Here is a 27,897-nt window from a genome sequence, read left to right on the forward strand (position 1 = left end):
CATAAAAATGAATGAAAAGTCCAATAGTACGGTGTATCTGTATTTATTTAAGTAGATTAGAGACCCACACAACCGATTTCGCGACACCAGAAGAGTTGAGAGACCGGCTGTGCGGGAGTCTCTAATCGACTTCAATAAATACAGCTACAGCGGACTGTTGGACTTTTCATTCAGTTTTATAATTTAATAGTTTTAAAACCTGTAATCAAACGCCTGTTATACTGCATGAATTGTCAATCAATCATTTGTGTAGCTATTTTAACTGTAGCTGCCCTAATTTTAAAATTAACTGTTATACTGGACAGTTTGTTCTGCCAAATACTATACTAGATACCACTAGAAAAAGCAAAAGTAAATGTGAGAACCTAACAGCGGACATCCATTCCATTCGACCCTGGCAATATACATTTATCGCATTTCCTAATTTTTTCTTTGTGTGATATTCCATTGAAGTCAACGTATTGCTCCTTAGTATCACAGCTTTTCCCATGTTTTGGTCGCTAGCCTTCAGACTAGTTTATGCAGATGTCAGCTCAATCTGGCTACTCAGTCCGTTCCCGATTCGCCATAATAAATTACCCATCGCTTGCGTTTTCATTTACCATCGACACCCTCATGGATCTTTGTTTTCAATCTCAGCGCTGAGCTATTCTATGAGTCAACTATCATATTTGTAAAGCGAAATATATTTCTAGGTAGCTAGATTAGATCTCATTGGAATAATAATTAATTTTATGTACGAATATTGGTGTCACCGTTTTCACTGAAAAAAATCATATGATTAAGTGCTTCAAGTATCCTACCTAATTATCAGAAACTTACAAAAGACAGCTGGAAAATGTTCACAAAGGAAAATTTTATTCATATATGAATAATCTTAAGTTGAAAACTAAAATTCAAAGTGTCTTATGGAGAATCATCGGAACAACTGAAATACTCCAGATGGACATAAATACAGAATTATTCCAATTGGAGAATCAGGAAGTGAATTTATAAAAAGAATGGTTTTTGCTGCCAAATTCAGAACGTTTAAAAATATTTTTACAACTTTTTTGGTTTTTGTTTTGTTTAATTCGCTAACATGTTTCACCACAGTTAAGGCATCTCCAGTATTTTTTTTCCTTTTATTGTTTCTGAAATATACACTAATTTTATGTACGTTAGGAATACGTTGACATTAGATTGTGTTGTTGCTTAGATTACATAAATAAGATACCTTTCTTTTACATTGTGTATCTCCTGCGGCTGCCGACAGGAATCAGTCAGAAGTCTTTATTACCACAGCAAGTCATCTGAAACGCAGTAATGTCTCAGCGACGTCTCTATTGAATTTTTGTTTAGAATATAACATATGTATTCCGGTTAAATAGTGACAAGTGTCTCTTATTGACGCATACTATTGCTGTACTTGTTCTGTCCTCAGCTGTACTTGGTTATTATTTGCCTGTTAAATGAGCTATTGTCGTTTTTGCGCTTAAAGTTACCTGTGGGCATTAATAAAATTTCGTGAAGTTTTGGTTTGGACCAATTAATCTTTTTCTGTGTTAATATACTAATTACTTTCACAATCCAGTTTTTAGCCGGAATCGTATTAGCTACATTAAGTACCTTATGTGGTCCTTAAATGCAATGAGAATGTATTATATTAATGTTTCCGACGCAAGACACATATTTCAAACAATTTAGTTATGGTAAACGTTACCATGATGTAATGCAGTCTTCTGGTAAATAAAATAATGAATCACTAACAAATTCAAACCTTTACATTCTGGTATTGTAAGATCACTATATGAAAATGTATGTGTATGTGGTTGGGTGGAGGAGGGGGGGGGGGCGGGGGAGGTAACTGGTCTAGTGGTAGCGTCTTTGACTAGTAATCAAAATGTCATCGGTCCCAGGCTTGAACAGCGCCACCACTTAAATTTTGAATAAAAATAATCAGCAATGGCGGTCGAATATTTCCATCATAAGAAGACACCCTCGATCTGCCAACGGCCTTGTCAAAGAGAGCGCAGGAGCGGACAGAGGTTCAGGGCACTCTTTTGCCCTTGGGTTAGAAACTACCCCTAAAAAGCGGAAGAATCAGCAGTGATCAACGGCGTGAAGACCAAGGACACTACTGTTTTAAAACCACTTAATGTGAAGCCACAGGACATGTGGTCTGTAGCTGCCAACGGATTCCGGACTGCTCCCCCATTCGGGTCTCCGGGAGGGGACTGCCAAGGGAACGGTGACCATGAGAAAAAGATTGAATATACAATGAAAGGGTAACCAACGTCGCAACCAGAGGATGAAGAAGTAGAGAATGTATGTGACGATATTGAATGGGTAATTTAATGCGTAAAGCGGTATGGGGAACTGGAATGCGGTTGTAGCGGAGGGAGTAGAAGAAAGCGTTACAAGAGAATATAGGCTTGGTAGCAGGAACCAGACAGGAGGAAGACTAATTGACTTCTGAAATAAATATCAGTTAGTAATAGCGAATACTCTGTTCAAGAATCACAAGAGAAGAAAGTATACTTGGAAAAGGCAGGGAGATACGGGAAGATTCCAGTGAGATTATATCAGTCAGGCAGAGGTTCCGAAGTGAGATATTGGATTGTAAGGCGTACCCAGGAGCAGACATCACTCTGATCACAATGATGAGAAGTAGGCTGACGTTTCAGAGAAGAATCAAACTTCGAGGAAGTGGGACATGGAAATACTAAGGAATGAAGAGATGCGCCTAAAGTTCTCTGAGGTTATAGATACTGTGATAATGAATAGCACAGTACGCAGTTTAGTTGAAAATGGACATCTCTAAAAAGGGCAATCACGGAAGTTGAAAAGAAAAAGATAGGTACAAAGAAGATAACTGTGAAGAAACCTTGGGTAACAGAAGAAAAACTTCAGTTGATTGACGAAAGAAGGAAGTACAAAAATGTTCAGGGGAACTCAGGAATACAGAAATACAAGTCACTTGGGAATGAAAGAAGACATCATTGAGGGGGAGAACTTGTCTGATAACGTGACAGAAGAAGATATAGGAGTCGACATGGAAGAGATAGGGGATCCAGCATTAGAGTCTGAGTTTAAAAGAGCTTTGGGTGACTTAAGATCAAATAAGGCAGAAGGGATTGATAACATTCCATCGGAATTTCTGAAATCTGTAGGGGAAGTGGCAACGACACGACTATTCACGTTGGTGTGTAGTATGTATGAGACTGGCGGTATTCGGAAAAACATCATCCACACAATTTCGAAGACACCAAGAGCCGAAAAGCGCGATAATTACCGCACAATCTGCTTAACGGATCATGGATCAAAGTTGCTGACAAGAATAATAGACAGGAAAATTGAAAAGAAAACTGAGTCTGTTAGATGATGATTAGTGTGGGTTTAGGAAAGGTAAAGCACCAAAGAGGCAATTCCGAAGTTGCCGTTGTTAATGAAAGCAAGGCTGGAGAAAAATCAAAGACACTTTCATAGGATCTTTCGACTTGGAGTAGTCGTTCGACAATGTCAAATGATGCAAGACGCACAAGAATCAAGGAATACGAGTGAAAGACTAAGAACGTAGTGTCCGTTCAAGAGTGGGATTAAAATTCAGGGTGAAAGGAAGATTCGCTGATGACATTGCTATCCTGAGTGAAAGTGAAGAATTGCGTGATCTGCTGAATTAAATGAACAGTCTAATGAGTATAGACAATGGATTGAGAGTAAATCGGAGTAAGACGAATGTAATGAGAAGTAGCAGAAATGAGAACAGCGAGGAGCTTAAAATAACAAGTGGGGATCACGAAGCACATGAGGTTAAGGAATTCTACTTCTTAGCCAGCAAAGTAACCCAAGATGGACGGAGCAAAGAGGACATAAAAAGCAGATTATCATTGAAAACAAGGGTATTCCTGTCTGCGATAAGTCTGCTAGTATCAAATATAGGCCTTACTTTGAGAGAGAAATTTCTGAGAATGTACGAGTACGTCTGCAACACAGTACTGTAACTAGTGAAACATGGACTATGAGCAAACTGGAACAGACGAGAATCGAAGCATTTTAGATGGGAAGGTTAAAAATAAGAAATAGGGAGGCAAACACCTGAATCGGTGAGTAAAGGAATATACGGAAAACACTGACAAGAAGAATGGGCTGTATGAGAGGACATATATTAAGACGTCAGGGACTAACTTCTACAGTACTAGAGGGATCTGTAGAGGCCAAACACTGAAGACAGAGATTGGAATAAATCCAACAAATTTTTAAATACATATGTTGCAGTTGCTATTGTGAGATGAAAAGGTTGGCACAGGAAAGGAGTTTGTTGGCCGCATCAAATCAGTCGTAAGACTGATGACTTAAAAAAATGTTTGTGTCATGTTCTTCTGGTCTTGAATGGGATTGTATCACTGTTGTTCGTGCTGGATATCATTAGCACTGAGTGGAAAAAATGGTTATTGCTCAAAAGCGTATGCAGCTTATCGGCAAATGGTAAAAGCTACTAAGAGGTGTCATTAAACTGAATAGGACATATGGTTTAATAATAGCGTTGTACTTCTAAACTTACGCTTTTATTCCAGATCGGCGAACGAATCTTTTGTCTCTGAAAATTTCTGTTTTAGTGTCAGTAATGCAATATCACCATTGGTTATCCTTAATTTTCATATATAATGCATTTACATGTATACATGCTTGTAATATTCTTTACTTACAGCAAATAATAATAATTTCAATTTCAGGACAGTTATAAGAATTAACCGTCTCTTATTTGGATTGGCGGCTGGTCATGTACATAGATTGGGTGAAAATACACACATCAAAAAAAGTTTTGCATCACTCCGGTTCCCAAGACTCCTGAAGATAGACGTTGACTGGATATTGTATTACAGACACGGTCCCTTTGACTGTTCAGAGATGTCACTAAACCTGCCCAAAGATGTAAACTGTAAACAACCATGTATGAGCAGCGCCTATTCGACGGAGGGTGTCCTACAGCCGATCAGTTCGTCATTCCAGTAGTTGCCTGTAGTGTTGTCTGTAGTTCAACCATGCCTAGACGGTCAATACTGCGGTTCGATCGCCTCCGCATTGTTGTGTTGTGCCGGGAACGGCTCTGAACAAGGGAAGTGTCCAGGCGTCTCGGAGTGAACCAAAGCGATGTTGTTCGGACATGGAGGAGATAGACAGGAACTGTCGATGACATGCCTCGTTCAGGCTGCCCAAAGACTACTATTGCAGTGGATGACCGCTACCTACGAATTACACAGGTGTACAAAAAAAAGTTGGTCAGCGGCATGAGATATTTTTACTGAATTATATGTGTTAGAATGCGCTGATTTCAGAAGTGGTGTCCATTTTTTTTCTATCACATAAGGTTTTTTTCAAATTCAAACTAAAAAATTGGGAAAAGCACTCTTTTATTCAAAATTATCAGACACAATATTTTTTTTACAACCAATGAAACATTATTTTGAGACATATAGTAACAATGTTATACTTATAGATGTTTTTTATGAAACCTTTTCTTCTTTTCCGTGATACTTCGCCGAGTCCTTTTCCGATTTCCATCTTTAGTTTCCCGCTTAAGCATCCAACAGTAGTCAGCAAGCATAGTGACATCCCATCTTCCTTGGTACCGTCTCTCGATATCACAGACATCCTGGTGAAACCACTGCCCCTGTTCTTTACTGTAAACTCCCAGGTTTTCAGGAAAACTGTCTTTGTGGAAGTGTAAAAAAATGGACCTTCAAGCTCATATTGCAGCCTTGAGCTTCGTATGCTGCTAACAACCGTTGAACAATGGTTTTCAAGTCAGGATTCTTAGTATTTCCCAAAACCTTTCGCACTCCATCCTTGAATGATACCCAAGCTTCTTTTTCCTTCTCATTCATACTTTCCTCAAAGAGGGTGTCGGTTAAAAGTTTTCTTATGTCGGGGCCAGTTAAAACTCCCTCTTTCAACTTTGCTTCTGACAGCTTCGAGAATTTTGTACATAGATATTTAAAACAGTCCCCATCTTTTTGCAGCGATTTCACAAGTTGCTCATCAACCCCATTTTGATATGGAGAGGGGGCAATAAACCCTTTTCTGGTGGTACCAAAGTAGTATTAATAACCTTTTTCTCTCCAGATTTTTGGACTCGCATTCGGGAGGACGACGGATCAATCCCGCGTCCGGCCATCCTGATTTAGGTTTTCCGTGATTTTCCTAAATCGCTCCAGGCAAATTCCGGGATGGTTCCTCTGAAAGGGCACGACCGACTTGCTTCCCTGACCTTCCCTAATCCGATGAGACCGATGACCTCGCTGTTTGGTCTCTTCCCCCAAAAACCAACCAACCTCTCCAGATTTTAAAGTATCTCGGGCTGGTCAATCACTTGTAGTCCAGTGTTGTTCTTTGCCTCTACTATCCCACAAATATTAGAAGCATGGGTATTAAGTATAGCCTGCCTGCTGACCCAAAAGCATCGTGAGTATTTTGAAGTCCCCCATAAACCATCCATTGATGGTCCTGATATTGGATTTTTTTTCTAGGATAATGGCCAAATCGTTATAGTTTTCGTCCACATGCACAGAATGTCCCATCGGAAGCGAAGAAAATTTATTTCCATTGTGCAATAATACTACTTTAAGACTAGTTTTGGATGAATCAATGAATAGGTGCCATTCAGATGAGTCATACTGCATATCAAAGCAATGCATGAGTCTTTCAACATCATTGCAAAAATCTGTATTTTCTTCTTTTCAGAAAAACTGGGCAAATTCCTTTTCTCGGTGTCTGTACCATGAAAATGAAGTGCCATATGATAAAAGGTTTTTATTTTTTAATCTGGAACCTAACAATTCGGCTGCATCTTTTGAAAGACCTGAATCTCTTACTAGATCATTGAGCTCAGTTCAACTTCGTCTGAAGAAAAAACTGAGCTTGATTCACCCTGAGGTGGTAATGTAACTTCGTCCTTCACCTCACTCGGGTATTCATCCAAACTGGAAGGTAGTTGTGGGATAGGTATTTCAGAGCTATGGCGCACTGGGCGTATAGCTGAGTCAAGGCTAGGACAACTTATGCTTCTTTTGTTTTTTGAATTGATTCAAATGGTTCAAATGGCTGAAATGGCTCTGAGCGCTATGGGACTTAACATCTGAGGTCATCAGTCCCCTAGAACTTAGAACTACTTAAACGTAGGACATCACACACATCCACACCCGAGGTAGGATTCGAACCTGCGACCGTAGCGGTTCCAGACTGAAGCGCCTAGAACCGCTCGGCCTACGTCAACTGAACAAAAGTAACAATCAATGGTATGGTTTTGCTGCTCACGCCATATCACAGGAATTCCAAATCGAAATGCATTTTTCTTACCCTTAAACCACAAACGAAGATCTTCTTCACATCTTCTTCACATCTTCTTCACATCTTCTTCACATCTTCTTCTTCACATCTTCTTCTTCACATCTTCTTCTTCACATCTTCTTCTTCACATCTTCTTCTTCACATCTTCTTCTTCACATCTTCTTCACATCTTCTTCTTCACATCTTCTTCTTCACATCTTCTTCTTCACATCTTCTTCTTCACATCTTCTTCTTCACATCTTCTTCTTCACATCTTCTTCTTCACATCTTCTTCTTCACATCTTCTTCTTCACATCTTCTTCTTCACATCTTCTTCTTCACATCTTCTTCTTCACATCTTCTTCTTCACATCTTCTTCTTCACATCTTCTTCTTCACATCTTCTTCTTCACATCTTCTTCTTCACATCTTCTTCTTCACATCTTCTTCTTCACATCTTCTTCTTCACATCTTCTTCTTCACATCTTCTTCTTCACATCTTCTTCTTCACATCTTCTTCTTCACATCTTCTTCTTCACATCTTCTTCTTCACATCTTCTTCTTCACATCTTCTTCTTCACATCTTCTTCTTCACATCTTCTTCTTCACATCTTCTTCTTCACATCTTCTTCTTCACATCTTCTTCTTCACATCTTCTTCTTCACATCTTCTTCTTCACATCTTCTTCTTCACATCTTCTTCTTCACATCTTCTTCTTCACATCTTCTTCTTCACATCTTCTTCTTCACATCTTCTTCTTCACATCTTCTTCTTCACATCTTCTTCTTCACATCTTCTTCTTCACATCTTCTTCTTCACATCTTCTTCTTCACATCTTCTTCTTCACATCTTCTTCTTCACATCTTCTTCTTCACATCTTCTTCTTCACATCTTCTTCTTCACATCTTCTTCTTCACACCTTCTTCTTCACACCTTCTTCTTCACACCTTCTTCTTCACACCTTCTTCTTCACACCTTCTTCTTCACACCTTCTTCTTCACACCTTCTTCTTCACACCTTCTTCTTCACACCTTCTTCTTCACACCTTCTTCTTCACACCTTCTTCTTCACACCTTCTTCTTCACACCTTCTTCTTCACACCTTCTTCTTCACATCTTCTTCTTCACACCTTCTTCTTCACACCTTCTTCTTCACACCTTCTTCTTCACACCTTCTTCACACCTTATGCGGGACCTCTGGTTAATCTTGATCACCAAGTTTTAAATTGAAGTACGCAAAATAAACTTTCCGCACAAAATCGCTTATGTTACAAAAACTGTTTGGAGAAGTAACACAGCCTCTTGTAGCCACGAGTAGACAGAAACAACAGCACGGTTCACTTGAATGGCAATATGCGAGATACAAATAGTCATTTGACTTGTCGCAACACCATAAAACTGAACAATAAGATTGTTTGCATTTGCTTCTGGCGCGCAGGATTCCACGGTAAAACCTGCAAGTGGTAACAAAGAAGAGTTAACATTGCAATTTTTTAAAATTTAAATTTATTTTATCAATTGTAACTGATAAAAATTGTAATAATTATTAAATTAAAAAAAAACGCATAGGTTTATTACTAATGGAACATAAATACTACAATATACATAAAAACCTACGTGATAGAATGCTTTGAATATTTTTCCTGTTTTTGGGAGGTCAAATCCTATGCAGTTTTTTAGTCTCAGACCTGTGTTATGACTCGGAAGAACCCTGACAGCAACGCCACCATGTTGAATGATGCTTTCTTTGTAGCCACAGGGCGTCATGTTAAGACTCACTGTGCGCAATAGGCTGCATGTTGAGCAACTTCACTCCCGACGTCCATGGCGAGGTCCATCTTTGCAACGAGGACACCGTGCAGCGCGGTACAGAGGGGCCCAACAACATGCCGAATGGGCCGCTCAGGATTGGCATCACATTCTCTTCACCGCTGAATGTCGCATATGCCTTCAACGAGACAATCGTCGGAGTCGTGTTTGGAGGCAACCCGGTCAGGCGGAACGCCCTAGACTCACTGTCCAGCGAGTGCAGCAACGTGGAGGTTCCCTGCTGTTTAAGTGGGGCCGACGTATGCCGTTGGTGGTCATTGAAGGCGCCGTAGCGGCTCTACTATACGTGAATGCCTTCCCCCGACCGGTAGTACAACCATATCGGCAGCATACTGGCGAGGCATTCGTCTTAATGGGCAACAACTCGCGACCTCATCGTGCACATCTTGTGAATGGCTTCCTTCAGGGTAACGACATCGGTCGACTAGTGGCCAGCATGTTCTCCAGATAGGAACCCTATCGAACATGCGTGGGATAGATTGAAAAGGGCTGTTTGTGAATGACGTGACCCACCAACCACTCTGAGGGATCTACGCCGAATCGCTGCTGAGGAGTGGGACAAAATATGGACCAACATTGCCTTGATAAACTTGTGGATAGTATGCCACGACGAATACAGGCATGCATCAATGCAAGAGGACGTGCTACTGGGTATTAGAGGTATCATTTTGTATAGCAATCTGGACCACCACCTCTGAAGGTCTCGCTGTATGGTGGTACGACATGCTATGCGTGATTTTCATGAGAAATGATAAGGGCGGAAACGATGTTTATGTTGATCTCTATTCCAATTTTCTGTACAAGTTCCGGAACTCTCGGAACCGAGGTGATGCAAACCTCTTTTTAATGTGTGTATATCTCCGGTTTTGTGTGTTGCTTGACTATTGCTCTCGATCTTTACACTTGTCTATGGCACTGATTCAGTCTTATCCTTAGGTAAAATAACGATTAAATATCAATATGGTCAGGTCAAACAGAAAGTGTAAGTAACATTACAGCTGGTATAGGCCACGATCGTAAAACGTTATCTTTCCTACAATCATTATTCATCCGCCACTTACACAAACGCCCGCTTGATGTTTTGGTAACTTTCACTTTACAAGAATCGTAAGCAATCTTGCCTACAAATGCACAGGAATTCTGTAACAAATAAAATAGTCTGCATTCCAAATATGAGGTGGCGAGTTGTGAGGCGCCATATTGGCATTCGTTTCAAGCTGTTATTTGGCTCCGGCATCTTGAAGATTTTGGGACGTAATCAATGTAATCGCACTGGCACAGTAGCGCAGACTTTATTTCACGACGTGTTCACAGGTGTGCACTGTCGGTGTCCACGTGCGGAGGACAGACTACGGACCGTACATGCGCAAACTGTACCCCAGGTGGGAGGAGGCGGGCGTAGACTACTACCGCGCCGCGGCGGCCGCCATGCTGAGGGCGCTGCCTGCCAGGTGCGCCGGCGTCGCCTTCCTGGTCACCAGCGACGACCCCAGGTGGTGCCGGCGCCGTCTGCTGCCTGCGCTCAGGGCGGACGCCCACGTGAGTAGTCGCGGCGCAGCTTCCCTAAAGTCGAAGCCACACGGACCGTGCATCGGAGCGTTGAGCGTGCCGAGTTTCTGACGTCATCGCGTGGAATAGCACGTTCGGGAGTCATTCCGAACGTGCAGAGCAATATCTGGCAGGTCAGCTATTCTGAGCGTGCGTCTGAGCGTTGACCAATGAGATGGTACAACGCCACCTACGCCACACGCATGCCGTCTCCCTTCATTACAGAGTTTTGAGGCGCCATATTGGCGTTCATTTCAAGCTTATACGTATACAGGGTGTTACAAAAAGGTACGGCCAAACTTTCAGGAAACATTCCTCACACACAAAGAAAGAAAATATTTTATGTGGACACGTGTCCGGAAACGCTTACTTTTCATGTTAGAGCTCATTTTATTACTTCCCTTCAAATCACATTAATCATGAATTGGAAATACAAAGCAACAGAACGTACCAGCGTGACTTCAAACACTTTGTTACAGGAAATGTTCAAAATGTCCTTCGTTAGCGAGGATACATACATCCACCCTCCGTCGCATGGAATCCCTGAAGCCCTGATGCAGCCCTGGAGAATGGCGTATGGTATCACAGCCGTCCACAATACGAGCACGAAGAGTCTCTACATTTGGTACCGGGGTTGCGGAGACAAGAGCTTTCAAATGCCCCCATAAATGAAAGTCAAGAGGGTTGAGGCCAGGAGAGCGTGGACGCTATAGAATTTCTCCGCCTCTACCAATCCATCGGTCACCGAATCTGTTGTTAAGCGTACTAACACTTCGACTGAAATGTGCAGGAACTCCATCGTGCATGAACCACATGTTGTGTAGTACTTGGAAAGGCACATGTTCTAGCAGCACAGGTAGAGTATCCCGTATGAAATCATGATAGCGTGCTCCATTGAGCATAGATGGAAGAACGAAACTAATAAGTAGCTCTAACATGGAAAGTAAACGTTTCCGGACACATGTCCACATAACATCTTTTCTTTATTTGTGTGAGAGGAATGTTTCCTGAAAGTTTGGCCGTACCTTTTTGTAACACCCTGTATATGCTGTTTCTGAGCAACAACAAATTGCGTCTTATGAGAGTAGGCTATTTGAAGGCAGTGAGACACGGAAGATCCGCCAAAAGCGCATTGTTCTTGTTACAATTTGTTATAATTACATATCTACGATAAGGTTTTCTGCAACGGGTAACATACTTTCATTACTTGTCACGTTCGCCTGTGTGTTGTTGGATTAGCACAATAAAAAAAATTAAAAATGAGTAGCGACAAAAAAAAAAGGCTCTGAGCACTATGGGACTTAACAGCTGTGGTCATCAGTCCCATAGAACTTAGAACTACTTAAACCTAACTAACCTAAGGACATCACACACATCCATGCCCGAGGCAGGATTCGAACCTGCGACCTTAGCAGTCGCACGGTTCCGGACTTCGCGCCTAGAACCGCGAGACCACCGCGGCCGGCTGAGTAGCGACACTGTTTCGTATTCATTTGATAGTTGAGCGGAGGTTCGCGTCTTGACACTGCTAAATTTTAGTTCCTAACATTAGCGTTTTTATTAGGTTCTGATACTTTATTAGTTTAATATAAGTATATACTATGATACTTGATGTTATGTAAATATAGGTTCACCTTTTTTTGAGGGGTGACTTTGTTCGATTGGCGTAATCTACAGGACAGCTTGCTCTACTTGTATAAATACCTTTTGCTCCTTTTTCTTTTACGCTTCGTAATTCACATGTTACAAAGATTCTGCTATTGGGTAGGAACAGTGATTAAGAAAGACTGACCTTGGGGTTTTAACAAAATGTGGAAATGATGAAATAATGTTTATCTTATGCGGAGAAGTATTCGAAATTTGTACCACACTGTTTGTAATGGAACTTTTATATGTCTGTCCTTATTGATAGGACATAGTACTTTCCTTTTCGTAGACGATGAAGGAAATGTGCCTTTTAATAGAGCTAACGTGGGGATTTTAAGCGCGCCCGTTGAGTAAACAGTGTGATTTACGAACTTCAAACATCCCTCAACTGCCGATAGAGTGCGTTACGATCGCGTGTACCACGTTGGGGCCCACGTACCGTATGCACGAGTAGCATCATTCCTAAGCATTCAGCAGTACGTTGAACTTGGCACGCTCAACGTTAACGTTCGGCAGCACGGTCCGTGTGACGGCGGCTTAAGGCTGCGTTCGCAGTGCCACCGACAACGGTCGTCAGACACCGTCGCCAGAGATCGTCCGACAACATCGGCCGACAGCATGCTCATAGTGCGTCGGATCTCCGCAGTCAGTTTTTGCAGGGTCAAGGAGGTTAGGTTAGAATCTATTCTATATATGAAATAGGTTAGATTTTAACCTCTTTGGGTGGGGTGGATACCACGACGCCTCTGTGCTTGCATAGGTGCGCTTCGTAGCGGCTTCTGCTATTAAAGAGACGTCGAATGCATGTGAATGAACTTTCTTGTCTCGCAAAGAACGTGGCGAGTACTATATACTCTGTCCAGTTATCGGAGTAACAAGACAAGTTTTACGAATATTATGAGATGACGGTGGAAACGTTCTATAACATACTCGAGATAATTCGTGTTGACCTCGAAATGCAAGTTTCGCTGTATCTGTTTAAAGTCGCGCCGATGTGGTCAGTTAACCTTCAATGACTGTCATTTAGCACACGAGTGAAAGACAAGTATAAAATGCAGCATAGGTACTCCGACAACCTAAAGCACTTAAAAGTGGAAACAAATGCCGTACATCACATTCGAAAAGCACTTCATATTAACAGATTCACTACCCTCTTGGCATAAAATGCCAATAAGCAGTAATAAAAATTTGTAGACAACAAGAACCTACCACAAAAAAGATCCAGTAGAGCAGTTATAAGAATATGAGGTACGCCGTCTTTCTCATTTCAACAAATTAATTTTTGAGGTTATAATCTATGCCTAAAATTTCCAATAAAGATTTTGCTTATTTAAGATTTAGAATAAACCTGCGACTTCAGTCCATAGGTTCCAAACTATATCCTGGTTATTTTATTTTCACCTTTAGGACGCCAAAACTCTCTCTCTCTTGGACTAATTAGTTTCTCACGCTCCATTTTTCGAGAGCGAGAACGTCGATCATTTTGACCGAAGAAAACAAACTGATTTGAATTTCACCGATTGTCGTCCGAAGTCTGTACATTTGGGAGATAAGATCGGCTACAGTGTGACCGCGCACGTCGTGGCGTTCTGTTTTGTAATGATCGGCTTACTCCGGCCGATGTCGGTCGTCGACGGGAGCCACTGTGACCGTAGCCTAATACGCCCATGTGTCCGACTTAGCCGCGCGGATGGCCTCGCGGTCTGAGGCGCCATGTCACGCATTGCGCGGCCCCTCCCGCCGGAGGTTCGAGTCCTTCCTCGGGCATGAGTGTGTATGTTGTTCTTAGAATAAATTAGTTTAAGTAATGTGTAAGTCTAGGAACCACTGACCTCAGCAGTTTAGTCCCTTAGGAATTCACACACATTCGAAGATTTTGTCCGACTTCCGCTTACTTGCTGTGGTACACGTACGACTACAGATCACCCCACAGACACACAAGGTGTTTCCAGTGAGTCGCAAGAAGTGTGGTACTGTCACTGGCGTACATATTCTGCAGCCAATATGGCCAATATTTTCAGTAGTTTCCTCATACAAATTGCGAATTTTTTCAAAGAGTCCATCCATCTACTAAATAGTGCATAAGTCAAGATTTGCATTTGCTACTATTGTTGTTGTTTTTGTTGTTGTATGGTCTTCAGCCTGAAGCCTGTTCGGGTGCAACTCTCCACATTAACCTGTCCCGTGCAATCCATTTCTGCAGAATTACTACAACTTAAGTGCACCTGAACTTGCTTGTTGTAATCAAGATTCGTTCTCCCTCTACAATTTTCACCCTCCAGACCTGTCTCCACTATGAGGCTGACGATTCTTTTATTCTTCTGGACGTTTCCTGCCTACTGATTCCTTTCTTTAGTGAAGTTGTTCCCCAAACTTCCTTTCTCCTCATTTAGCATCTGTTTTTGTTTTTAGTTTTGTTTCCAATTTTTTTGGCCATCACGCTTCTGACTGGTTTGATGTGGTTCGCCAAGTACCTTGGAAGTTATTCCCCAATCTCTTGCCAGTCATTGTGACCGGTACGGTCGCAGGTTCGAATCCTGCCTCGGGCATGGATGTGTGTGATGTCCTTAGGTTAGTTAGGTTTAAGTAGTTCTAAGTTCTAGGGGACTGATGACCTCAGATGTTAAGTCCCATAGTGCTCAGAGCCAATCTCTTAAAACAAGTCCTACCATCCTGTCTCATCTTATTGTGGGTGTTTCCCACATATTCCTCTCCTTGCCGATTGTGCAGGAAACGTCCTGATTTTTTATCTTATCAACCAACGTAATTTTCAACATTTTTCTGTATAAATACATCACAAATGCTTTTACTCTCTTCTTTTCTGCTTTTCCCATATCCAAGATTCACTGCCACGCAGTGATGTGCTCCAAACGTCCATTCTCAGACTCAGTACTTGTTCATTAGTTTTACGATAGACTGATCTAATTTTAAGAACTCCTCTGAAGCACCACATTTCGAAATCATCTATTTTCTTTGTTAGTGAACTGTTTATCAGCCACGTTCCATTTCCGTACAAGGCTACAATATTTGTCTTTGCCTTATTTGCTATTGTCAGTCTGTATTTTATATCCTCCCTACTTTCGTTAGTAGTTGTTTTGCTCCCCAAGGAGCAACACTCATTTAGTACTTTTAGAATCTCATTCCCTAATCCAACTCTCTCACCGTTGTTACTGTTATGGCGTTTTATCTTTAGGCCTGGAGTTCCACCAAGTTCTCATTCACTTGATATCTTTGCTCCATGCTCGGCGCCAAAATCTTATGTCTTCCTTTCAGAAAAACATATTCCATTTCGATAAAGTGTACACCGATGGCTAAATTAATAGGATAATTAATATGTATGGACTTATTTACACTTAAGACGGTCAGTTAATTCATTGACTTAGCCGTATACTACGAGCCAGTTAAAACGTGCTACAGCTGATACAGGATTCTGAAATAGAGGTGATATAAATGCATTACAGACAAATGGCATATTAGGCTGTGGAATATTAAGGTTCCCAAGTACATGTACAGAGCCAATGGAACGCAGCATTAACGCCATGACAAAACCTTTACAATAGGTGATTAAATAAGGAAGAAAAATATTGACCACAGCTCAGTGAGCAAGATTATTCCTGCGCATTTTGTCTAGTTAACACCAGAGACACACGTTATAAGAGGTTACAAATTCTGTACTATTACAAGGCTTGCGAAAATGCCGAAGATTACTGCAGAGAAAGGTGAAGATCTGGGAAATCAGTTCAGCTGCGGCACACAGCCTTCTTCTGCGCGGTAACTTTTGGACCATCAGGATGTCGTCACAGACAACGTGGCAGAGGCAGACGTACTGAAAACTATCATATATGAGCAGCAGCAGCAGCTAGTGATACATCTTGACTCCTTTAGCAGCCTAACAGAACAGCTCTCTATGCGCACAGCATTTTTCTCCAAGGCTCCAACCTAATAGATCTCTGTGTTAAAAGTCGTCTCCTGCCGTTGATGTTCTTTCTCCGTGTCTAATACTCATTGTTACTTCGTTCTTCAGGCATTGTGGATTTTCATTACAAAGTCATAGATTTCACGATGTCATTGATACAAAAAAAGTCAGATTCCAACCTATCGCGGAGATGGAAGCTTTAGTGGGGTTTAGTTGGTTCGCACACGCCTAGAAAGGCAGACACTACATATATGTATATATCAATACAGTGCGATGACCATACATCCATTCTTTCAGTGCAGATGCACACCAAACCAGATCTCTTGCAGGAATCCGAAATGGCGAGTAAGGGGATCGTTGGTAGTTGACGCTACGCTAGTAGTGTGTAACAGGCTCGAAATTTGGACCGGCTGGGACGAGTGATCGGGTGGCCGAAGCAGTTAAGGCAAACCACTCGTGTTAAGCAAGAGATCTGGTTCGAGTCCTGTTTTGACACAAATTTTCACCTGATACCATTGCTTTATTTCAATGCCCATATGCGGCTAATGTCAGTAGAAACCTTTGAATAAGTATTTGTGTAGCCGCTGTATCACATTAGGTGTCTGTTCTTTCGGACATGTCCGTAGGCAGGGGTTTCATTTTTAGCCAAACAGATTGTAATAATACTTAGAAAATGTACTTTTTGTGCAAACATACTCTTTTTTTTAAATGGAACATTGCCTATTGGCATCAACAAACTAAAAGCAGGGTAAATTAGAAAGTCAGTGGTGTTTGTTGCAGTATTCTAGTGCGAGTCATTTACGAGATATCTTTCTTTGTCAAGTTCCCACATGACACTTGTACAATACCTGTGGTAGCATACACTAAAGAACAACTCAAGTGCCTACATCAATTACGTGGATTCTGACCAGTAACGAGACAACTGACCGGCACAGCTTGTGTTCAGGATGACCAGCGGCAGTGAAAGCTTCCAGTTCGGTATGGATCGACTGCTGCACACATGCTAGCATTTCAACGGAGATGTCCGAGTAGGCTGCAGTAGTAAGTACTTGCATATCATCGGGTGTATTTGGTAAGCCGTTGTAGACAGCGTCTTTCAGCGTTCCTTGCAGAAAAAAAGTCTACAGGCGCCAAAACCAGGGAATGACCCAGCCAAGGCATAGGTCCTCCGCGTCCAATCCAACGATTTGGAAACAATTCTTGAAGACATGCTGTAGTATTTCGTGCACTATTGGCTGGACAGCCATCATGTTGATACGTTAGGTTCCCTCTAGTCTGCAGAGCAGCGTGTTCTAGTATACATGGAAGATGGTCTGTTAGAAGGCTGCAATACTTGTGGGTGTTCAATGTTTCGACTGTGAAGAACAGGCTTATGAGCTGATGCTTAGCTGTCCTACCCCACACATTTACTCTCAATGGGCGCTGGCATTCTACCTGACGAAGCCAACGGAGATTGTCAACAAACTAATAGTCATGTTTCGGCAGATGACCTGGCCATAATTGGTAAATCTGGCTTCATCACTAAACAAGATACATCTAGAGTATCCTGCCTTAATGTCCATGTACAGGAGTTAACACGATTCTCATAATCATTTCCATGTGGTACTTGATGGAGAAAGATGTGATTGGGATAGAACCTATGTCGATTAAGAACGCATAGGACCCTTGCCTTACTCATGCCACTTGCTCGTGCGATTGCGCAGGATCTAACATGCGGATCCCCTGCAATAGCAGCAGGAACATTAACTTTCCTGTTTTCTGTCGTAACTTGTTTTCTTCTGTTACGTTCTCTACGTGTTACGCTACCGCTTCCACGTAACTGATTGAAGAGATTCATAAATAATTGTCGAGATGGTTGACGTCTATTGGGATGTCTTGCCACATACACCGCACAGGAATGAACTGCGTTGTTCCTCTACTCTCCCTTCATCGTGAGCATGTTGGCTTTTTCTGCATTGTAAATCCCATCGTCCACTCACAACCTACTACTTGGACTGACACACATTAACTTACTAGCACGTTGCAATGCACGCAAGGAACTCACAAGCACACTATAAGAAAACATAACAATTTCGTACCTAGCAGCTATGCAAGTTGAATGGCACAAACTAGTGTCGATATGGAAACATTTCAAAATACGAATTCTCGTAAACGTCTTGCGCTGGAATCCTGCAGTTAAAACCACTCACATTCTAATTTACCCTACTTTAGTTTATTTGTGTCAATAGGTATTGTTACATTTAAAAATGTGTATATCTGCACAAAAAATACACTTCCTAAGTATATATTATTACAGTCCGTTTGTTGGCTAACAGTATTAGCTATGACTACCAATACATTCTGTGAAAACTGCACCTCGACATCAGTTTCATTTTTGAAATATTTGCGATGGAAGTTCAAGGTGATTCACCCTGCGTACTTTCCTCAAGGCGCCACGAGCCTGCAATGCCACCATGCGGTATTCAGTGTCACGGTAAACAGTGGACATAATTAAACTCCTCGCAGATCAAAACTGTGTGGCGGTCTGAAGCTCGAACTAGGTACCTTTGCATTCCTTTCTTCCAGGTGTACTATTTCTGCAATGTCTACAGGAGAGATTTTGTGAAGTTTGGAACGTAGGAGGCTAGGTAATGGCGGAATTAAAGCTATGAGTATGGGTTGTGCGTGGGTAGCTCAGATGGTAGAGAACTTGCTCGCCAAAGTCAAAGGCCCAGAATTCGAGTCTCGGTCCGGCACATAGTTTTAATCTGTCAGGAAGTTTCATATCAGCACACACATCGCTGCAGAGTGAAAATTTAGTTCCAGTGGACATAATGTTTTGCGTCATTGGTATAAAGGAAAATTGGATTGTAATACTAGATTAGTACTGCCACTTACATTCTAAAAGTATAGTCTAAACTGTCCTAGTGCAAGAAGCAGTACAATTAACCACTCCGTTAAATAATGCAATGATTGTTTAATTGCCGGTAACCGTAATCATTTAGAATAGTCATGTCTTACCATGTTGCAGGACAGATCGCCCACGAGTGCTGTGTTCCTAAGATCGTCGAAAGATGCAGTGGATGATCTATGTTTGCTGGCGTCTTGTGAGCATACCATCATTAGCTACGGTACCTTTGGAACACTAGCCGCCATGTTGGCTGGAGGTAGGGTAATCCTGTATGACATGACTCAGCACGGCGTACGCCACCGGAACCCTTCCTCTCGCATAGCAGACTACCTGCCACATTGGAATGCTCTGTCCTGACGCATGCCGCCCACTTATTCATTCCACATGGCGGGTGACACCTGCGTAAATCTACTTCAATAACAGCCTGTCATCAGCTACCAGATGACCTGTGTATGGTGATCTTGACTCGTGAACAGGAGTATTCAGAAGGTGTGCTACGAATAATAAGGCAGCAGTTCAGAGGTGACTTTCAGATATTACGGAGAGAAATTGTGCATCGTTCCATTCTCACAGTTCCTGTCAGTGTTTGGTAAGGCATTTGCTCTGCAAGTGATTAATGGATCCACAGGACGGAACATCGTTGCATATTTCTTCTGGTTGTTGCATAAAACGTGTGCTAAAATACAAGGAAAGATACATGTTTGATGTCGTTCATTTGAATTTTTCAGAAGGAAGTTGTTGGAAATGTGGGAAATCATGAATCTCAACAAAACAAAAATATTTTAAAGTTATCCCAGCCTGACTCACAGAAGATATATTCTGGTGTCCACCTAGGAAGCTGAGTGGATGACTGTATGTTATTGCACAATAAATTAACAACTGACAAAGTTGATTTCCAGATTCTGTGGTTTGCTGCCTGTAGTATCTTCCTTGTTGCAGTGCATTCAGTGAACTTGTCTAAGGCCGTGGCTCAAAGTATGTGATAAAAATCCCTGCCTTGCTCAGAACTAATTAAGCCATCTGGATACCTAGAAATATGTCTTCCAGCTGCATTATATTCGGCAGATGACTATGCTACTGCTCGAATTTGCTACCATGTTCATGTTTCGCTCATCTGTGCAGTACTGATCAGTGAAATTAGTGTGATATAGTGTATAATAATGTATTTTCTTATTGTTTTCCTTAGAGATTGTATAGTCAGTTCTTATTTTTACCTGTTGTGTCCATTACTGATCGCTGCAGACCTAACTGCCATCAACTGATACAGTAACTACAACAGAGATGATGAATGAAAAACGAAAATAGCACTCAAAGAAAATTATAACAGTTCCTTAAAAGAAAATAAATGGTAGCGTTAAGTTCACCTACAATAAATGTAATAAAGACCAACATGTCTAGTCAAATAGAAATGGAAAAACAGCACGCTTACGAAAGTAATTCAACGTAGATTTCTAGATTCCTGACTTCGATGTAATCTTATTATTTTCAGTTTTCCAGTAATTACCTGCAATAGATCTGCACCTATCTGACCTTTCTTCTTTTAATTTCTCAAATTATTTTACTTTGCCGTCTTCCTTCTGCTGTTATGTACATTGTTACTGCTATGTAAAACACATTTCATAGTTAGGGAGTTTCAGATATCATGTTTGTCCTGTTGAAAATCCGGACCGATTACTCCATTTAATAAACTGTCTGTCAAAATATTAATTCCGCATGATGCTGTGACCATTAGTCAGCACAGCTGTGACTTAATTATGATCTGCTTTAATGGTAAATCCAACGGCCTTGCCGCAAAGGTAACACCGATTCCCGTCAGATCACCGAAGTTAAGCGCTGCCGGGCCGGGCTAGCACTTATATGGATGACCATCCGGTCTGCCGAGCGCTGTTGGCAAGTGGGGTGCACTCAGCCCTTGTGAGATAAACTGAGGAGTTCCTTGATTGAGAAGTAGCGGCTCCAGTCTCGTAAACCGACATACGGCCGGGAGAGCGGTGTGCTGACCACATGCTCCTCCATATCCACATCCAGTGACGCCTGTGGGCTGAAGATGACACGGCGGCCGGTCGGTACCGTGGGGCCTTCCCAGGCCTGTTCGGACGGAGTTTAGTTTGGCTCAGTTTAATGGTAAAGAAACACAGGTACCACTAGTCGATTTCTCAGTTTCAACAATTATACCTCCACCTGTACACCAGAACGTTATGTACGAGGTAGACGTATAGACATGTGTCGTATTAAGCAAGGATGGGAGGTATGTTCCTTACGAGGAATGTGGCTGAACCACAGAAATCACGACGTTATAGCTGAGTTGTCGTTGTAACCGATGTCGTTACAAAAAAGCTCAACTGTATTTGGTAATGTGACTGTCTGTGCGCAAAAGGAAACATTTTTACATCAATATTCCCTATATTTGATTACAGTGGTAAGAGGCTTGTTTTTAAACAAGGCGAAACATTGTGGCATCAGGGTATTCATGTCTTCGTAATAGAATGTACGAAGTCCTTTTAATGAGCTTGTAGGAATAAATTCAGATGACAGTGTGACTCCAGTCAGGCTTGGGTATATAATTACCTACACTTCTGAAGATAAATTATTGATCTGTCAAAAGCTTCATATGGTTTGCAGTGAACTGTGATCTTGACTGATAACTAATTATTTCTGAGAGTTACCTGATGTCAATAACTACAAATATTTTAAATTAATGATATTTTAATGTATGATTTTGTGGCAATATGACCGCAAAAAGTCTCCTTGGGCTTCCAGCTGTGCCAAGTAGTATGGATCCACAAGTGCTCCATTGGTGATGTTAAGTGATTATGTGGTTTTTGTTATACGTTTCACTTTCTGCCTCTAAAAATTGAATCAGCTTTACGAGTTCTGGCCCGCTGAAGAGACAGGCTCTCTTTAGTCACATACTAGGCGAGCAAGTAGGGGGGCAGAGCGAGTCCTAATCGGTAATTTCCAGTTCTGACACCTGTCTTACAATTAAAGGAAACCTTTTGAAAACCTTCGCCTGACCACTGGGATGAAGGAACTATTTTATATTTAATTTTGGAAAAATATGTCCTAGACTGAATGTTAATACAAACTCTGCATAAAGCAAATGTTAATATCTCTTATTAAATAAATAAACAAATGTTGGTTACTGCATGTTCCTGTTCTCATTTTTTAAAAAGTGTCATAGAAGAGTGTGTGAATTATAGCCTCATGGTGACCTGACATTGTTAGAAGGGATGAATTATTAATTGAAAGTTCGTAACAACAAATGAGTTGTCCATTTATACCATTAGTAATAGCGTGTACGCCAGTGTCCATGCCTGATCAGGACATAACATCGATCTCTGCTGGCTGATCCAGTATTGTTTGTTGTTGTTGTTGTTGTTGTGTAGTTGAGTCAATTAACAGACTGGGCTATAATTCACATACCTCTTCATTAACTTGTTCAGAGAAAGAATGACAATTCCAGCACACTTTGGAAAATATAAGCATTTAGAGGAGTGGTGGTGGGACTGATGAACAATCTGAAACTGGCACAGGGCTTTTTGAAACCTTGCTGACAAAACTACCACAACTGCTTCAATATAGTTTTTAAATCAGGTGAGTGAAAGTTCTAATATACTGAATTTTTCATAGCATCAATTCAGCAATTTATTTAACACACGTGTGCTACTTGCACCACACTCGATTTTTATCTACAAAGTGTTAACACTCTTCCATAGACCAAACATAAAATGTTCACGAATATGATTCTGAAAATATTAGTTAAATTTCAATTTTCTCTGTGACCAAGAGTAGAGCTAAATCATGCGTTTACTAACATAATAATGTTACGAAAAATCATAGGATTTTCGATTAGCAAAAGTTGGCTAGCTCCATCATAATCAAGAGTATTAAACGCTGATTCAAGTGCCCACAACTTCTGACAGCCTGAGTTTCACCATCATCAATTTCCCGCCATTTTAACTGAAATAGTGAGATACTTCCGTCATATTGAATTTTTAAGGAGAATAAGTGGGCTAGCTTCAGAATAATAGCAATCGTGAAATGCTGATTCATTTTTCCACCATTTCCTACAGATGAATTTTTTTTACTAATAGTTTCCCGCCATTTTAGCTGAATACATGAGAGCTACCTTTTCTTCATCTTGCGTTTTTTATGTAGCACTACTGGGCTAGAAATACAGCAATGTTGGCAGGGGAAGAGAAAATCTGGTAACAGTACAATGCGTGCCAGGATCGTCAGTCAGCAGCAACTCACGTGGTAGGGAGACAAGATCTGTCTCCTCGCAGCTATTAAAAATAAAATACTTGTTCCTGTCATAAAGTCTTGTAATAGCAGCAATGAAGTAAGAATAACTTCAGCATTTGAAAATAATTATTTAAATAAAAAACTTTTTAATATAACATGTTTTCAAAACGGACTGAGAAGCATAATTTCTGCTAGACCCAGATTCCTAATGCTATACACACAGTCCTGAAAATTTGTACTGGTCAATTTTTAATAGCTATGACAATACCTGTAAAATTTAAAACGAAAAATGTGGTGCGCATGCAATAGATAATTAATGCATGAATAGTTCACGCATGTCTCTAATAATTTTATTACGCTATAAATGACATGACCTGTTGCGTGATTTTTCTCAACGACAGCTGCTCTCTACACTCCCTACTATTGTCTACTGCGTGCCCACGATTTTCCATTTAAATTGTGCAAGTACCGCCATAACTGTTAAAAATTCAGAAGCTCAGATTTTCAGGACTATCTATATGGGGATAGGAATGTATAGAGGGGCAATGGGAAAATAGTTTGTATCTTTTAGTCCGTTTTAAAATATGTTAAATATCTATTTTCTGCTATTTAGTCTCACCTGTGTGAAATTATCAGTTTCAAACATTTTTTAAGACTACAGCACAGACACGTGGTAAATTTCTGGTTATTTAGGTCCTCTTTACCTGAGACAGCCAACATATCGCTTCCTCCTATTCATATCTCGCGAAAAGACCGTGAAGGTGAAAACCAGACAGAATCAAGCTCACATTGAGACTTACCATCAATCGCACTTACCATCACTGCAAGAGAGATTAGGAAATAGCAATAGTACACGAAACACGCTTCACCACATATCAGACATGAAAGCGAGTTACTAATGTATTATCATCCAAGTCTATGCAGAAAGTTTGAAGGGTGTATCTCATCGGGAATTTTTTGACTACTTTTAATTATTACGATATTAAAGACGAACTAACTTTTTTAGTAAAAACAGTAGTGTTATTATTAATAAAATTACAACGTATGTGTTTAGGATTAACGTTAATGCACAACTAATTACAGTCAGGCTTCTAAGAAATTCTTTGAGGAACTGGGACCGTTAGAAAAAGTTATATTGTGTGTTAGTAATAAGATATGTAAATTTAGTTTGCAAGGGTTTGGTTCTGCTGCTGTACCGTGGAGAAAGTATACCGGAAAGAATGCTCTTAAATTCGTTACGTACAGTAAACCAGTGCGGTCTGTGTCTGTGAGCGAAGTTAAATACTGGTCTTCTGTTGAAAATAAGAGTAAAACTAAGACTAAGGTTTTTATGCTAATCCATTTTTTATTGGTGTAAAGTTTAAAATCAGTTGCAAAATTTATACCGGACAGACACACAACAAAGCGACCTAATAAAAACGTGTTAATAATCTAAAATGAATAATTGTTGCTGTGAATTAGAGTAACATGTTGTAATGGTTGTCAGTCCAAAGATCAATAATTTGTTAGAGCTCTTCATGGTAGTGTGCCGTGGGCACATCTTTTCATCTCTACATAAGTACTGCGTTCATCTGAGCCTGCTTACTGCAGTGCAGTAAAGGCCTTGGTCTCTCTCTACAAATCTTTTTGCCCCCCCCCCCCTTTCGTGGCACCTTCTCACCATTACAAAACTAACGATTCCTTGATACCCCAGTATGAGTCCTATCAACCAATCCCTTCTTTAATTCAAGTTGTGCCACAAATTTATTTTCCCGTCTATTCGATTCACCACCTCTTCATTAGTTACCTGACTTACCCATCGTGGCGTAACATATTACTATTTGGTAAAGAAGCGATGTTGCACCCAACGCCTATCTAGACGATGAATGACGATCGCCGCAGTGAAAGTATTTTTACTAAGTACTACAGAAACGCGAACGGTTTAGAAGTTTGTTATTGATTGTGCATGAACTGTACATTGGTACGGATGGACACGGTGCGTCTTTAAGACGGGTCGATGGTGATCGTGCCAGTTTTGCTGCGCGTTGCGGTATGTGCTGGCTTGGCAGTTATTCCGTGACACGACGTCGCGGCTCGGAGAATCGGGGCACGTCAGCTGAAAATGGTGCTGACGTCGCAGAGGACATACGACGATTCGTTAGACGTCAGTTCTATCACAACTGTAATTAACATCATCCAGAATGCTTGTAATGCCATAGCGCATGTACATTGATGGAAACAAAATCGCAGCACCAAAAATAATGTAATGAAATTTCGGCAATACATGTGTCTAGGTAATGTATTTAAGTGATTAACATTGCAAGATCACAAGTTAATGTAGGAGCAAGATAAGCCATTGCAAGTGTAAAATGCTGGTATATTAATAACCTGTGTAACCACCAGAATGTGCTGGATGTCAGTTAGTGAGATGGACTTCCTTTGCCTGTTTAACTTGGTCGGCCAATACATGGACGGTTAATACTAGCTGTGGATGGCGTTGGAGTTGTCGGCCGACGGTGCTCCATATGTGCTCGGTTGGGGACAGATCTGGTGATCGAGCAGGCTAAGACAACATGTCGACATTACGTAAAGCATGCTGGATTACAACAGCTGCACGTGGACGAGCGTTATCCTGTTGGAAAACACCCCTCTGGATTGCTGTACAGTCATGATGCGTGGAATAACCACGAAAGCGCACCTGCTGTCGTACGAAGCCGCACCCCAGACCCCATGTGTAGGTCCAGTACGTCTAACACGCATACAGGTAGGTTGAAGGCTCTCAAGTGCCTCCTTCTAAGGAACTCACGGCCATCACTCGCACCGAGGCAAACCAGCTTTCATCGGAAAACCCCCAAAAAATTCACATTGATCTCCAATGGCCTCTCGCTTGTCACCACTGAAATAGCAAATGGCGGTGGTTTGAGGTCCGTGGGATGGACGCTATGGGGCGCCTGGCTTGGAGCTGTCCTTGAAGTAACCGATTTGTAACAGCTCTTTGTCTCACTGGGGTACCAACTTCTGCTGAAACTGCTGCTGCAGAAGCTGTACGTAATGCAGAGTCATACGCCGAACGCGATGGTTTTCCCTCACGGCAGCGCCACGTTGCCGCCCGAAGCTCGGTCCACCGATGCCAGCAATCATGTAAAGTGGCTAAATTCCTGCCTGCCACGTCTGTCTGCAGTATCACAGAACTAACAGCCAGTTTCTCGTAGCCGTATTGAATTACTTTCTCCAAACTCCGTGAGTTGGTAATGCTGTTTTTGTCGCCTTAAAGCGTTCTTGACTTAACATCAACTCGCTACGCCCAATCTCACGACTCTTATCAGAGTGGCTCGAAATTTGAAAGGCATCATCTTCCGGGAGTAAAAACACGCCTACGAACTTTCGATTAGTCGGACAACTTCTTCTTGGTGCTGCTACTATTTTTCCGTTTGTGTATGAACACGAACATGTATGAAGTGTTGCCATACCGCAAATGGAGGAGTAAAATAACTATTTCAGAAGAAGTGCTTTCTAGCTTGTTTAGAAGAAAACTCCCATAATTCACTACAGATCTGAAACGGCGAAGAACTAGACGTTAAGATGGAAATACACGATCTGTGTGAACGCTTAATCAAGAAGCAGCAGTTCAGAATTTCAGCTCTCGTAGTCTCAACACTCAATGTTTCAGACACGGTGACATTTCACGATTTAATCTTCAGTATTCACCTCTTGCACCGCATTTCAAAAGCATCTATTATCTTTCTGTCTGTGCTTTTTATAGTCTGCATTTCATTTCCATTCAAGTCTACACCCCAAACAAATAATTCCAGAAAAGACTTCCGGCGCTTAAATTTGCATTACACGTTAAAATATTTCTCTTTTACAGAAACCCTTTCCTCGCTATGGCCAGGCTTTATTTTGTATCCCCTCTACATTCCCAATGGTCATTTAGTTTGCTACCCAAATAGGAACATACAGTCTATTAAATTCAGTGGCTCATTTCCTAATCTAATTTCCTCAGCACCGCGTGTCTTAATTCTACTGCATCCCATTACTCTTACTTTTGTTGATGTTCTTTCTATAACCTCTTTTCAAGTCACTATTCATTCATTTCAACTGATATTCCAAGTGCTTTGTCTTTCCTGACGGAATTCCAGCGGCATCATCAAACTTTCAATTCTTCCGTTCTTCTATTTAAACTTTAAATATCCGTTGCAGATTTCGCTTTGGTTTCATGAATTGCTTGCTCGTAGCACACATACTGAATAATATGAGAGATGTGTTACAATACAGTCTCTCTCTCTTCTCAATTACTGTCTCCTTCTCGTCCCCTCCAACTCTCACAAGCACAATGTGGTTTCTGCAGAAGTTGCAGATGATCTTACTTTTCTTTATTTCTGCTTCTTCCAGAATTTTAGAGAGTATATTCGAGTCAACATTGGTAAAATCTTTCTCTAAATCTATGAGTGCTGTAAATGTAGGCGTGCTTTTCTTTCATTCCGTGTATATTCTAAAATAAGCCGCTGGGTCATTATCTTTGTGTCCTACATTTCT

General features: G+C 41.2%; 1 protein-coding gene across 2 annotated transcripts in view; it reads left to right on the top strand.

The window, feature by feature from the left end:
- LOC126327292 (galactoside 2-alpha-L-fucosyltransferase SEC1-like) overlaps positions 1-22,284 on the top strand; it is a 128,047-nt gene extending 105,763 nt beyond the window's left edge. The window contains exons 5-6 of one of the 2 annotated variants that reach the window (XM_049995875.1): positions 10,451-10,675; positions 19,258-22,284. In XM_049995875.1, coding sequence (XP_049851832.1) covers positions 10,451-10,675; positions 19,258-19,494 — 462 coding nt within the window. In that variant the 3' untranslated portion in view covers positions 19,495-22,284. The remainder of the gene's footprint in view (positions 1-10,450; positions 10,676-19,257) is intronic. The other variant, XM_049995876.1, reaches the window with a different exon arrangement.
- The last annotated feature ends 5,613 nt before the right edge of the window (positions 22,285-27,897 follow it).

Source organism: Schistocerca gregaria, chromosome 2 (genome assembly GCF_023897955.1).
Source record: "Schistocerca gregaria isolate iqSchGreg1 chromosome 2, iqSchGreg1.2, whole genome shotgun sequence".
Classification (NCBI taxonomy): Eukaryota; Metazoa; Arthropoda; class Insecta; order Orthoptera; family Acrididae; genus Schistocerca; species Schistocerca gregaria.